The sequence below is a fragment of the Meles meles genome, chromosome 13, assembly GCF_922984935.1.
Source record: "Meles meles chromosome 13, mMelMel3.1 paternal haplotype, whole genome shotgun sequence".
In the NCBI taxonomy this organism is placed as follows: Eukaryota; Metazoa; Chordata; class Mammalia; order Carnivora; family Mustelidae; genus Meles; species Meles meles.
Window position 1 is genome coordinate 7,327,287 of NC_060078.1, and position 14,751 is coordinate 7,342,037.

The 14,751-nt window shown below is 44.8% G+C and overlaps 1 protein-coding gene across 1 annotated transcript in view; it reads left to right on the forward strand.

Annotated features, from left to right (window-relative positions):
- LOC123955291 (contactin-associated protein-like 3) overlaps positions 1 to 10,852 on the forward strand; it is a 190,684-nt gene extending 179,832 nt beyond the window's left edge. The window contains 4 exon segments of the mRNA XM_046027167.1: positions 5,075 to 5,305; positions 5,530 to 5,601; positions 9,955 to 10,108; positions 10,110 to 10,852. Of these exon segments, the coding sequence (XP_045883123.1) occupies positions 5,075 to 5,305; positions 5,530 to 5,601; positions 9,955 to 10,108; positions 10,110 to 10,146 (494 nt within the window). The 3' untranslated portion in view covers positions 10,147 to 10,852.
- The last annotated feature ends 3,899 nt before the right edge of the window (positions 10,853 to 14,751 follow it).

The following is a 14,751-nucleotide window of genomic DNA, read 5'->3' on the forward strand; positions in this document are numbered from 1 at the left end:
AATTGAAAACATATGTTCAGACACGAAAGGTGTACACAAATCCCCATAGCTGTGTTCTCCACTAATAACCCAGCATGGGGATAACCCCAGTGACTATTGACTAAGTGATATAGCATTATGTTTTGTGCCAGTGTTTCACTGTATGCCACAAACAAAAGTGAAATATTGGCCATAAAATGTAATGAAGTAGCAACACAGGCTACAAATGGGTGAAAACATGATGCTAAATAAATGAAGATAAATACCAAAAGTCACTTACTGTATGACTTATTTTGTATGAAATGTCCAGAATAGGCAAATCATAGAAACAGAAAGTTTAGGCTTGCCCAGGGCTGGAGAGGGGTAGGAATGGGACGTGGAGTCTAATGCATACTGGGTTTCTTTAGGAGAGATAGAAAGATTCTGCAAGTGAATACTGGTAATGGTTTTACAACTGTGCAAATATACAAAATCCCCCTGAACTGTATACTTTAAAAGGGCCAGTCTTATGGTATGTGAGTTATATCTCAATAATAATATTTTAAAAAACTATTAGAGATTCATTTCTTTTGCTGATGCCTCTTCTGCACATGCAGCTGGAAGAGGTGAGTGATGAGTCATAACTGGGTGTCTATTCTGAAGTGTGAATGAATGTGTTTAAAGACAGGGTGTGATGGGAGGTGTGGGGAGGGAAATGGAAGGGCTCAGGGTTCAGGACTGCTGAAACGGGCAGAGCCACATTGGGAGGGGATGCACAGTTGTGAAGAGGACTGAGGAACTAAGAGCAGTGATTGTGTGGAGTTCTGATGTGATCACCTTGTTGGGTGAAAGAGTGGCAGAGACTGCCTACATGTCATTACACGAAGAGTCTGTATTATGTACTAAGGACTAGTGCTCCAGGAAGTGCCTACTGGCATTGCTCACTCTGGGTGCATTGGGTCCCAGATTACTCCTGATTTCTTCTCTGGTGTTAGCTGCAAGCGCTGGGAGAGCCTGGTGCTCAGTGGGCCTGTGTTTTGGGGAGGAAGGAATAATTCATTCACTTCTTTCTCACTCTGAAAATCAAGGCCCCCTGACTCTGAATTTTTGGAAAGATGGACTGGAAAAGTCGGTCTTCTACTCATTTTCTAATTATGTCGTTTATCTAGAATTAAAAAAAAAAAAAAATTGACTTCCAGAGGGAAGGTCAGCATTGCTCAGCATGATTATACCAATCCTCAGTGCCCCTTGTGGAGCAACGAGGCTGGGCCACGTTCCTTCTTCCATGGTAAGGGAGGGAGATTTCTTCCTACATTCTGTTTGGGGCCAGATCATGAGCCTGCAGGTCTGCTGCTGGTATGGGGCAGAAAAGATGCAGCCTCTAGCTTGCCAGGACCCCCATATCATCTAAGATCCTCAGCCATGGAGTTCTCACAGTGGAATGATAAATCAACAACTAAAAAGATGATGTCACCCCTAAGAAGATGGGGAGGAAGACTGAAGACAAAACTACAATTCCCACATCAAAATGGAGCCATTAAGGAAGACAGAATACAACTGCGATGAAACTTGGCACTCAAGGACCCTTGAAAAAGTCACACCAACTCTGGGGGTTAAAGTAAATACTGGTTTTCACGATTTCACAGTGTTATCTGAAGGAGAGACTCATCACTGATACTCATCAGACAGTGGTCTGGAATATTACAGAGATGGGCTATCTCAAACTGCAGAGAAAAAAAGATTAAGAGAGAGAAATTAGAAGGGAAAATAAGAGAAAACCTAACGGGAATAATTAGAGGTTCAGAAACAGAAGTGGAAGCAAAGACAGTAATTATGCATGAAAAAAAATTCTCTGAGCTAAAGGAAAATATGAGTTGCAGATTGAAAGAATGCATCAATTCTGATGAGAAAAGACATATAACTGGGAAAATTTCCAAATTGCAAAACCCACAGAGAAAAATCCTCCAAACCTTCTAGACAGAAGTTACTACAATGAAAAAATAATGATTTTGGCATCAACATCTAACTTCTCATTGGTTACAGCGGGATAAAAAAAAATGATGTGGGGCACCTGGGTGGCTCAGTGGGTTAAGCTGCTGCCTTCGGCTCAGGTCATGATCTCAGGGTCCTGGGATCGAGTCCCGCATCAGGCTCTCTGCTCAACGGAGAGCCTGCTTCCCTTCCTCTCTCTCTGCCTGCCTCTCTTGTGATCTCTCTCTCTGTCAAATAAATAAATAAAATCTTTTTTAAAAAAATGATGTGGATTATCGTTAGTATGGCTGAAGAATGAGCCACAATGCAAGCATCTAATATATAATGTATTTGACAAGGTTAAAAAAAGATATTTTGGATAACAAGGAAAGATGGAGATTAAATATTGACTGTGCCTCCCATCTGAGGAAAATGCTAGAGAATCATTCCAGTCAAAAAACGAATCACAAGCATGACTTCAGGATGGAAAATATGAAGGCAGCAGGAAGCAGTGAGCAGTAAACTTGCATGTATCTTGGTACCCCATACGCATACAAAGACATGGCTACAACTGTGGGGTTAATAACAGGCTATGGGGGCACACAAGCCCACCCACACATGTCCATGCTCACAGTCCTCAAGTACGTATAAATGTCAAGTACAAGCTCTTAACTGCAATACAGTGTTCTACCGGCGTTCCTTTCTTGAATAATAGCACTGCCTATAGACATTTTTAAAATTTATCTTTAAAAAATGAATTTCACAAAGTTAGTCCAGTTAATTAGTAAGATACATGTCTGCCCAGGATTGATTCTGTGACCCTAGCCTGGTAGCGCTCCTCTCAGACTTTGACCAGGAAAGCGAGTGTGCTCCGGTTCCTCTCTTTGCTCAGCGGCTGGGACTTTTAATTGGCCTGTGGTGTTTTGTTTTTGTTTTTAGCATTTTAGCGGTGTGGCAGTCCTATGTTACTATCACAGCATTTTCCTGTTTTAGTTCTTCTTGACATTCTCTTAAGTATATTCAAGCAAGGATGCCTTTCTTTATGGAATATATATTGTCTGAATGAAAAAAAAAACAAAAAACTATTTTTTACTTTTTAAAATTTTTTTTATTTGAGGGAGAGAGAGCACGTATAAGGGCTTGAGTGGGGGGGGTCAGTTGGAGAGGGAAGAGCAGACTCCCCGCAGAGCAGGGAGCATGAAGGGGCTCAATCCTAAGACCCCTAGGTCATGACCTGAGCCAAAGGCTGACCCTTAACTGATGGAGCCACCCGTCTAAAGAAGAGGTCTTTAATCTAAAATGATCATTCAACTGAGTTGTCTCCAGCTTGCTTGCTTCACTGTAAGAATCTACCTGGAATTCATCATACATAACCCTCCTTGATGCCTCATATAATCAGCCTGGCCAAGAGAGCTGTGTGTTTCAGAGAGTTGTTTATTAGGGTTGTAACAATGTAAACATGCCCCTCATTTTAGTTGCTTTTAGAGGTCTTTTACATAGCACTTAGAGTATCCCTCAAAAGCTCAAAGGAAGCAAACACTACCCCCTAAGAGTTCATCCACAACATCAAGACACACGGATCACAGCTGAGATTCTCAGGGTGAACTTAAAGACCATCTATCCCGATAACCCAAAAGACTTGTAGAGTCGCACATATATTCTATGGAAGGTATAGCATTCATTCTAAACATGGTGAAATAAATCATTTGGAGAAAGACAACTATCATATGATCTCCCTGATATGAGGAAGTGGAGATGCAATGTGGGGGGTTTGGGAGGTAGGAAAAGAATAAATGAAACAAGATGGGATCGGGAGGGAGACAAACCATAAGAGACTCTTAATGTCACAAAACAAACTGAGGGTGGCTGGGGGGAGAGGGGTAGGGAGAGGGGGTGGGGTTACGGATATTGGGGAGGGTATGTGCTATGGTGAGTGCTGTGAAGTGTGTAAACCTGGGGATTCGCAGACCCGTACCCCTGGGTTTAATAATACATTATATGTTAATTAAAAAATTAAAAAAATTAAATATAACAATCCCCACTTACCCACCCCTTAATGCGAGCAATTACAAACATTCCAAAAGCCACTGGCAGGATAAAGAGATAATATCCTGTTGAAAAGGGGGTTCCCGTGACCAGCTGGGTCAAGGTCACCCCACGTGAGAGACATTCAGATATTTCTGAAATTTAATGTGAACTACCTTCCAGCAGGAGTAAAAACACTCGGGTATTATCTCGCGAGCATTAAATTCTCACCTCTGCAAATGACCCCACACGATGGCCAGCCGGTGGAAGGCACCGGATGAATTCTTGGTTGCTGTGTATGGTTGGTAGGAGAAGAAGTCACCCGACTAGTGGACACACTGAAGCAGGGAGGGAGTCAGACGCATATGCCGCGGGTCCCCACGTTGAGGGGGCTTCCCTGCACATCCATGAAACGTCTGAAGCCTGCACGTAACTGGGCCCGGTCAGATTTGGGGCGCACTGAGCAAGTGCAGTGTAGGAGCTAATCGTCCTCGAGGTGAAGGGATTGGTGCTGTGCTCTCCTGGGTCCGTCGCTGCCCTTCTCCCGCTAACCAACCTCGGTCAGATCCGAGCCAGGTCGGGGGCTAGGACGGGGAGCCAGCCCAGACTTACGGGAAGGGGACAGAGCCCACCACTGTGATGGGGGAAAGGCAGCTGGAGGTGGGGTTCCCCGGTGGCAGCTAGAGCTGGGGCGGGGCCTCTGTGAGGCTGAGAATGGGGCCAGAGTCAAGTGTAAATGAGGAGGTTAGAACCGCCCTAGGGATTCCAAGAGCACTGTTGTCCCCACGCGCGGGTGACATTTCACTGCCACCGCCTAGATTACCGGCCACAGATCTTGTTACAAAATACTGCCGTGATCTTTGAAACGCGCAACAGCAGAGGGTGGAATCCTTTGTTGGGCGGGACTGCACCTGGGGTTGCTCCGGCCTGCCCAGGGGCAGAGCTGGGGCCCGCGGGTCACTAGCGGAGGCCACAGAGACGGCCCTGCCTGTCTTGCCCTATGGAAGGAAGGGCCCAGGGTTTGGAGGGCGGGTGGGTTGGTGGCGGCTCTGCAGACGTGGGCCAGGCCTGCGCCCCCCCACCCCGCGCCCTAACGCGTGTCCCGCTTGTCTGCCCGCAGAGCCCACTCACGCGGACCCAGACACCCTGCAGGCCGGCGCTCGCGGCTTCACCGGCTGCCTGTCGGCCGTGCGCTTCGGCCCCGCTGCTCCGCTCAAGGCTGCGCTGCGCCCCGGTGGCCCCGTCGCGGTCACCGTGCGTGGACACGTGGCCGCCACGTCCCGCTGCACGGAGTCCGTGGGGCCCGGAGGCCCGGCGCGGGAGGCCACCCGCCTGCTAGCAGGTGGCGCAGGTGCGTGCCCCTCCACCCGCGGTCGCGGTCGCTGCCCGCGGTCCTCCACCCTGTCTGCACCCCGGGGCTGCCCAGGCCCTCAGTGGGGTTGCCTGGCCCTGCTCTGATCTGGGTTTCCTGCTCCTTCCCACCTACACAGGGCTCTGCTCTCCTGTCAGATGTTTGTGAATGTCACCAAAGTCCTCTTCCCTCTGCCTCTGACATTCTCCCTTTCTCTGCTGTAGGTGGTTCTGGACCGACAGACGGGGGAGAGCCCTTAGTTAACGCTGACAGAAGTGGTCCTGCTGTCATCGGAGGTAACAGGGCTGTGAACGATCTGGTCCTCGGCGCTGCTGTCACCGCGGGCATAAACCGGTGTCCGGGAGTCCGAGCTGAGGGAGGAGGTCAATGGCAGGACACCCCTTTGCGGGAGTTCTTCACGGGCTTGCCCGCATGTTGGCCTCTGCCGGGGCTGAGTGGGGCTGAGTGGAGGGAATCCATGGTTGCACCGAGACACTCTTTAAAGGATAGTTGCCAAACTACAGAGTAATAAGGTTTTCCATTTGAAAATACCCATTCATATCTCTCAAGAGATCATATATACACATGTACGTATACAACATATTCACCTTTACTTCTTTGATTCAAAATAGCCACGGACCTCTCAATCCATTTGCCCAAGACTTTAAAAATACTATTAAAATTAAAGCATTAGGGGCGCCTGGGTGGCTCAGTGGGTTAAGCCGCTGCCTTCGGCTCAGGTCATGATCTCAGGGTCCTGGGATCGAGTCCCGCATTGGGCTCTCTGCTCAGCGGGGAGCCTGCTTCCCTCTCTCTCTCTCTGCCTGCCTCTCTATCTACTTGTGATCTCTGTCTGTCAAATAAATAAATAAAATCTTAAAAAAAAAATTAAAGCATTAGGTGAGTTTAGAACCACCTAAACTATGCAAATTGTCATTTTCATAGGGATAGAAAACCTAAAGATTATTCTAAACATAAATATACGGAACTGTTTCCTGGTCTCAGTCTTACCTTAGATTTACATATATTTATTTGTATTTCTAAATGTAACTATTCACATATATTTGTATTATATATACACGTTCAGTGTCACATGTGTTCTCTACATGTGACGGCAAAACTGGATAGAACACAGCTCTTCAGAGCAAAGTCCTATGGATAAACCATATATGTATTTACATATATATTCACATATAATGTATATTTATATTTTCTATGTACTTACATATATTTGAAGAGGTACAAGTAGTTCCATCTTAAATATCTCCCACTGTATTCTCTGAAGCAGAATTTATTTAGGCCTGCTTTAAAAAATGAATATTCAAGTCTCCTCCTTATGATTCAGAGAACGCTTACATTTATTAGACCCCTGGAATGTGTCTGTTGCAAACTCTGCAGGCTGGGAGGGAGCGAGCTGCTCTCCATTCCATGGCTATTCCAGATAAGGGAGGTCGTCCCCAAGCTGGGGGACGCAGGTGTGTCCACTTTTCAGGCAGACCAGACTGCATCTGCTAATTAAGTTTCTGTTCATCAAGATACCAGTTTTCTCCAGACTATTAGGAAGGTACGCAGACATTTTCAAGTGCTGACCAAATCTGTGTAAGAATGTGAACTTGCCCATTCCTATCTTAACCACTTCTGTTTTTCTAAAGAATGAGGTATATGGGGGCACCTGGGTGGCTCAGCGGGTTAAGGCCTCTGCCTTCGGCTCAGGTCATGATCCCAGGGTCCTGGGATCGAGCCCCACATCGGGCTCTCTGCTTAGCGGGGAGCCTGCTTCCTCCTCTCTCTCTCTCTGCCAACCTCTCTGCCTACTTGTGATCTCTATCTGTCAAATAAATGAATCTTTAAAAAAAAAAAAAGAATGAGGTATATGATCTTCTGATTTCATAACTCCAGGAACAAAGAAACATATGTGTTATTTATAACGTACACCTAAAAGGAATACTTTGTGTTAAAATATAAATCAAGTCTTAATCCTGAACTGTTCTCATTTATTTTGAATGAGAAGACTTCAGTATAAAGCAAAAAGCTGATTTAAAATAAATCGACTTAAATGTGATTCATGTTTTTGAAATAGGAATCAAAGTCCAAACATGCAAAATGTCATGGTTGGTGCCATGTTTGGAGAGAGCAATGATGGTAGTCAGGTTGGTGCTAGAACAGAAGGCGTGGTCTTTGGAGCTTTATCGCCTTTGGTTAAATATCACTGGCAAGTTGTACAAAGTAAGTAAGCTGCATCAATATTATTCCCCTGAGAAATCCTGCTTGGCTCCTGATAGACGGGAGGGAGAATTAGAGCACATGAGGTGTTAGGGAGGTAACAAGTCAGGTTATAGGCCTGTGCAATTCACTTGGCTCTGCCTTCAATCTGTGCGGTGGCTGTGTGCTGCGTGGTTTGCCAGCTGCCAAATAGATTGAGCTGCAGTGTAGAATCCTGGGTGGAATTCTCAGCCCTGTGTCCGAATGACCACAGACCGCACCACAAGTAAAGTACTTAGTCCGGTTAAAGAACCACCCCGGCAGGTGGATTTCTCCACGTGCTGCGCTCCATCACCTCTCCTCTTGCAAACAAAGGGAACAATACAGGAAAGGGAATTAATCTAAATCATGTCCACACCTGGTACACCGGAGATCATGGAGCGTTTCTTGCCAAGGGATCCATTGTGTCGATGGACAAGCAGAGAAGGACACAGATGTGTAGATGGATGGAGAGGCAGACAGACCCAAGTGCTTGTCACAAATGCATTCACACTGGGATTGCTGAAAGGAAGGTACGGAAGGCATCGGATGCATGAGTCACATCATCTCAGTCTCTTCAGAGAGTAGATGAAGACAGAGGTTGCTCTAGGACCTACCAAGTCTCACAGAACAAACAAGCTAGTACTCAGTTACATACATAATAACATCCTGGGTGTTTGAGGGTAACAGTGACAGTGATTGGATAATCAAATGGCCTGATCACTGTTATTGAGTTCCTGTCCCTGACACTAAAATTGGATACAATGTCGCTCTTCAAAGCGAAGTCCTGTAACAAAACTTCAGAGTAATTAAAGCGACAACTGTTTGTTGTCAGGTGAGGTGCAAGGTGTAGTGAACGTGATGACTGTTCTCCTTGTTAGTATTTAAGAACCTTTCCAAAGGTTCTGAGCATCTGCTCAGGAATCCCTGTGACCAAAGGCACCCACTGAGCTGGGCTCCGTTATGCTCTTTATCTCTGTCCCAGAGCGTAGTGAAGAATCTTCATTTAACAACGTGAATTTGGATTCACGTAACTAAACAGTAATACATTTTCCAACATTTGCTAAGTGGAATATCAATGCCTGTGTCAGTCATCTTAAAAGTGTTTGACTGATGAATGCTGTTTTGGTACCTCCCTGTTTGGGTATGGATTAACACTCATTCTTTAATGAATATGGCAGCTTGAGCAAACCCCTCTAGGCCTCATCTGACCGTCCCAACACTGGCAGCCCTTGAAAAAAAATCAGAGGAACTTCTAAAACAATATTGGTGTCCAAGCCTCCCACCGAAGATTCTGAGCCATCGTCTGCCGTGCAGCCAAAGTTGAGAAGCACTGACGCAGCTAACACTTCAGTACTTAAAGCATTACCAGCAAAAGATGTCAAATAATCCACTTTCCCTGTCGCTGAACATTGTCTCTCTTTCTACAAATTTTTAGTAGAGTGGTATATCGGTTATCTACTGCTGCCTGGCAGATCATCTCCCACTTAGAGCTTAACCCAACTCTCTTTTAGTGTGTCCCGGTTTCTGTGGGTCAGGAGTCTGGGAAGAGCTTGGCTAGGTCCTCTGCTCGGTGTCACAGAAGCCTGCAATAAGGTGTCAGCCAGCATTGAGGTCTCATCTGGAGATTCCTCTGGGGAAGGATCTACTTCCTCCTCTGCATGGGGTTGAAGGCATCCAGAGTCTTGTACCTGTAGGGCCGAGAGTGTCTCAATTGTTGCTGGCTGCCCTTAGCACCTAGAGGTTACCTGTAGTTCTGTGCCATGTAGGGATTCCCATATGGACTCCCACCATGACTGCCTGCCCCCTTACCGCCAGCAGGAAGAGGGACAGTCCTGTAAGACAGGTGCTACCTTCTCACATACCATAATCACATAACCAAGGTACAGCACAGACCCTACACACAAGCAACTGAAGGGGATCACGCACAAGACATGCCCCCCAGCAGCAGAGATCACGTAAGACTCTTCTAGCCTCATAGAAGGAGCTGGTGTACTCACCACAGAACTGCAAATCAGCAGAACGTCAGCAGCAGTTCTTTTTAATGTACTTGTACATAAACATTTAATTCCTCCATGACAAGCCTATACACCCCTTCCTTTTAAAATAATGAAAACATACTCGCTTGTAAGCATGAAGAGGGAGCATGACCTAGAGGCCATACTGTGGTTCCAAATTTTAACAGGAGGGCACCAAGTGAAAGTCAGGCCAATAGATCTTTAACCTAAAGGCATAAAACTGTTGTATCCAAAGGACGTGCGGACTTAGAAGTAAACTCAGTGTTCCAGTAGGCCAGTGCCCACTTTCCTGACGATGGGCGTGTGATGTACATGAGCTTGCTATCAGCTACGTGAGCCCTGCACGTTACAAGTCTGTGTTCTGACTGCGCCTCCCCCTTCTCTCACCAGGTGTGATAGCGGTGGTGGTGTTTGTCTTGCTGAGTCTCACTGCCATAGCTGCACGCATTTATCAGCAGAGGTGGTTGTACCAAAAAAACGAGTCAACTGTTGCCCCGGCTGGAGACAGCGCTGAGAAGGCTCTGAAGAGTGAGGTCAACATGCAAAGCTGTCAGTGAGAGCCAGAGAGAGTACTTCTTCTGAAGGGCAGCGGCGCCTCACTCTGGTGACGGGACTTTCTCGCTAAGCGGGGGGCTCCCAGCGAATGAAGCACCCCCCCCCACCGGACAGGTGGCCGTCCTGCAGCACCATCAGCTTGCTCGCCTGTGGTCCTGGGAGGCTCTGCTCCGTGTTGCTTCATGACCTGTGTGTGTAGAAGGACTCGGCTGTGCTCATTAACCCCTGTGAGGCGGTGTCTGACTGTCTGGCCTGACTGTCGAACATTCACACGTGGTTTGCATAATGACTTTGGGTTTGAAGTGAGAACAAGGATGTGAGCTGTGGTCCTACTCTCTTAAAAATGAAACCCAGAAGTTTATAAAAGTCCAAGTTGGACCCTAGTGTTGTGTGTTTCGTGGAAATCTGTGTTTTGCCTCCTTTATCGATCACCTGTGGATGCTTCTAAGCCAGGAAGTGCTTCTCCGACGGTCTTAGAGTGCGTTTCTATCTCCGTTTGAACCAGAGCCCACGGACCAAAAGTGCACTAGCAACCTAGAAAAAAAAAAACATTTTTTTTGGCCGATTGTTTTTATGATCTGTCTCTTTTTAGTCAGTTTGCATACATTTTTAGTGATGAAATGAATATTGAATGTCAGCTATGAAATTGTATTCTGTTCATTTATGGAACAGAAAAATTCATAGGCAGCAAAATGTGTAAAGTATCCTAGTCTGCGCTACTTTGCTTTTTTTTTCTTTGTAATTAGTCATTTTAATCTTTGTAAATTATAATAAAGATCAGCTGACAATCTCCCCAAAATGCATATTTTCTAACTGAAGTTGTGCCCCGGTATAAATTCTCTCCTTAACACTGCAAATGTATCCTTCCTCCCTTTCATCGGAATGAACTTAATCCTAAATTTGTTTCTTTTGATTGTGATGTGCTATGGTCACGATTCTTTGCAGTCTTGTGGTTCTCTTGTTCTGAAGGTTGTGAAAACAACTGGATTTCTTGTGACTGTCTTTTCATTTACTTGGGAAAAGTCCCGTTTTGAACAAAAGCTCTCCATTTCTTCTTTCTAAATTATGAACGATCCAGGCAAACCATCCCCTGAAATACCATCTCAGTCTAGTCACTGTTTGGAATGTCGGGGAAGGGTGCTGATGCCAGGGGAAATGCAGGTTGTAGGATCTGGACCCAATCTGTCATTCTCATCGGGAATCTAGGATCTTAGAGTCAGAGTCATCCATCAGAGCACCCAGAATCTACCAGTTCATTTCATATTCAGGGATATTTGCATACTCGGGGTGTAAAGAATTTGTATTAACCACAGGAATCGTTCCAGTAATGAATTTTGTGGTAGGGATCAGAGGATAATTGCACGGAGCCGACCATTTGCACTCACTAGCCATTTCTAAGTGAAATGTGTTATGGTCTTGATAAGCCACTTGCCACGTGCCTGCCAGGAATCACGATGCTTCCTTTGATCACAACAGTACCACCTAGAACTCCATACACCGAGCCTTGCTATGAACTTCGAGTGTATGCCTATTTTTCTGTGAAATAGAAAAATATATCCTCTGTACTGAGTCTTTTCTCAAAAGAAAAAAAAAACCCAACCCTTTTTTCTTATGGTTTCATATTAGTTTTCTATGAGGTTTAACAAGTCACCACAATATATTATCTCATAGTTTCTGTGGATCAGGAGCTGGGCATGGGTTTACTATGTTTTCTGCAAGGCTGCTTTGAGGTATCAGCCAGGACTGTGTCCTCATCTGGAAACTCAGCTGGGGAAGTCCTCAGTCTTATGGTTATGGGCAGCATTCTGTTCCTTACTGCTGGGAGATTCCTGGAAGCCTGCTTCTTCTCCAGGCCAGCAAGAGAGAGAGAGAGAAATAGACAGAGACTCTAGAGCAAATTTGCTAACAAGAGGGAGTTTTATACACTGTAACATGATGATGGGAGTGATGGCCCATCCCCATTGCCAAATTCAGTTGGTTAGAAGCAAGTCCTAGGTCCTGCCCACACCGAAGAGGAGGGGATTACAGAAGGACTCGAACTAGCAGGCTGAGATCATGGGAGTCACGTGAAGGTTAATCTACCACAGTACTATATTGAAGTTTCTTTAAGTGAAGAATGAAGGATTTTCAGGGTCTCAATAGAGTAATATATGAAGAACCTAGAGTAATATATGATATATACTCCCCCCCCACAAAGGCTTATGCAGAGTGGAGAACGATTCAGCACAAAAACAATAGGTTCTAGTTAATGCACAGCTGACTGTTAATACCCTGGAATCACTACAACTTTAACAAATGATCATGGTACGTTCCGGAAATGTTCCTCACTTTGGTAGCTGGCATTTTGCAGATTTATAGATAGTGAAATTCATTGTATTCTGCTGTCTTTTTATTTTTTTATTTTTTATTTTTATTTTTTTTTAAAGATTTTATTTATTTATTTGACAGAGAGAGATCACAAGTAGGCAAAGAGGCAGGCAGAGAGAGAGAGAGGGAAGCAGGCTCCCCGCTGAGCAGAGAGCCCGATGTGGGACTCGATCCCAGGACCCTGAGATCATGACCTGAGCCGAAGGCAGCGGCTTAATCCACTGAGCCACCCAGGCGCCCCTCTGCTGTCTTTTTAAAAGAGAAAACAAAATACTTGTACCAAACTGCAGCGATGTATCACCCAGTTTACTGATTTGTAAATTTTACCTGCTTATTTGGTAATGAAATAACCTTTTTGAATTGAATTAGGAAAATATTTTTAAGAGAAATCCAATGAAATTTGAATTATGAAATTATATTGTTTTTCCCCTAAAATATTAAAAGTTGTGCAAATGCATATATTCTGTTGTGGTGTGTGTATTATTTTATCTCTGCTGTATATAGAGAGTACTATGCTCTGTTAATATGATTTTCAAAGGTGTTTAAACTATCAAACACAAAGTAAAACATAAAGTGCCTAATATTTACTGATTACTACAACTTAATGTGCCTATGAATGTAGGTATTTATACCTTTGCCAGAGAAACAGAATTTAACATTCAGGAAGTTATTTGTTGAATGTTTACTATGTACTCAAAACAGGTTATGCAAGATTTCCCCCGGAGCTGGGTTTCTAGAGCACTATAAATGTACAAATCCCAGTTTGCAAATAACATCTTTCTGTGAAATCAATGTTCTAAGATAATAATTCCCCAAGATTTATTTCCAAATGGTAAATGAAAATAATACATAATTAACACTTATTATTGGGACTAGAACTTCAGAACCCCTGCCTAGTCCATGATGAAGTGAAGCCCCCTTCACTACCACCCAGCATTACGTAGCCATAGAGAAAAACATGTTGAGGCATTCTCTGTGAGTAGAATAATCACCACTTCTGGAATTTTTGTTTGTTTGTTTTCTTTTCTTACAGAACATCGGGTGGGTAATTGTTTTCCATGGATTTTTTAAGGATAAAATATAAAGTTCATGATTCTTGCCCTGAAGGAAGACAAACGCGATGAATGTATTTTCCTGTATGGGGTATAAACTGACGGTGACGATGAGACTGGGCTGTTGAAGTAGTCTTCCCACACGGAGGGGGCCGTAGACCCGTAGTGAATGAACACGTTTATTGGGTTGCTTAATCTGTTGTTTGCAGTGTACCTAACATGTTTAAGGAGTCCCTGGGTGCTTTCCGTGGGTCCTGGTGGTCTCCTCCTACGCCAGCCTGGCTCGTCAGGCATGGCGACATGGAAGGAAGAATTAGGAAAATAGTGATAAACAACATGAAGTGATCTGCGTTCCAAATGAGGAAACGGACTTGGTGCGTATGTGTGTTCACGGCTCCCCTGGAGACCATGGGCTTGTTTTCAAGCTCTAGAGCATTGGCAGATTCTGTACAGGCTGAAAATACTACAGCTGAAAAAAAATGTTACTAGTGCTGGATCTTCGGGCTACTTAAACCCACATACGAGAATTACAACGTTTTTTGGGGGGACGAACGTATTTATAAGCACTGACCTAACCCTTGGGAGGGCTTAGCGTGGCCCCTTACCCACAGTGAGTCTGTTAGTGTACTGCTTCTGTTGAGTCAGCTGAGGCTTTGGAGATCTCATACATATAAAGTAAACTGAAATGGGAATGAAAGTGGTTATTTGGGTATCTTTTTTAAATATAAACAGTTGACTCCGATAGTTCAGGCCCCAAGGGAAAGATTCATTAACTGAAAGTAACTCATTAATTACCATCCCACATCCAAGCTAACGATGTGGGAGCCACTTTATCCACAGTTATAGGGAAGTAACAGGAGGCACAGATGTGGTCGTCCAGGTCACAGGACACTCACAGTCACAGGAGCAGGAGCCAGCTGGGCCAGGATCCGATTTCCAACCTCTTCTGGGGCTGTGCACTGGGGTCATATTTAGGGAGGAGGACTCTGACCTTGGGTTTCTCAGCTGCAGGATTACAGAAGCACCTCCCTACCCTTGTTATATGCAATTGTAGGGATTCAACCCAGAATCCTATACTCAGGAGAAGATTGTGAAAAGAGAGTATGAAGGAAAGACACTTTGGAAAACAAAAAGTGAGTATGTCTGCACGTGGAGATCTTCATTAATGACATTTTAAAGCAACACGGCTCAGTAGACATTTCTATGATGATAG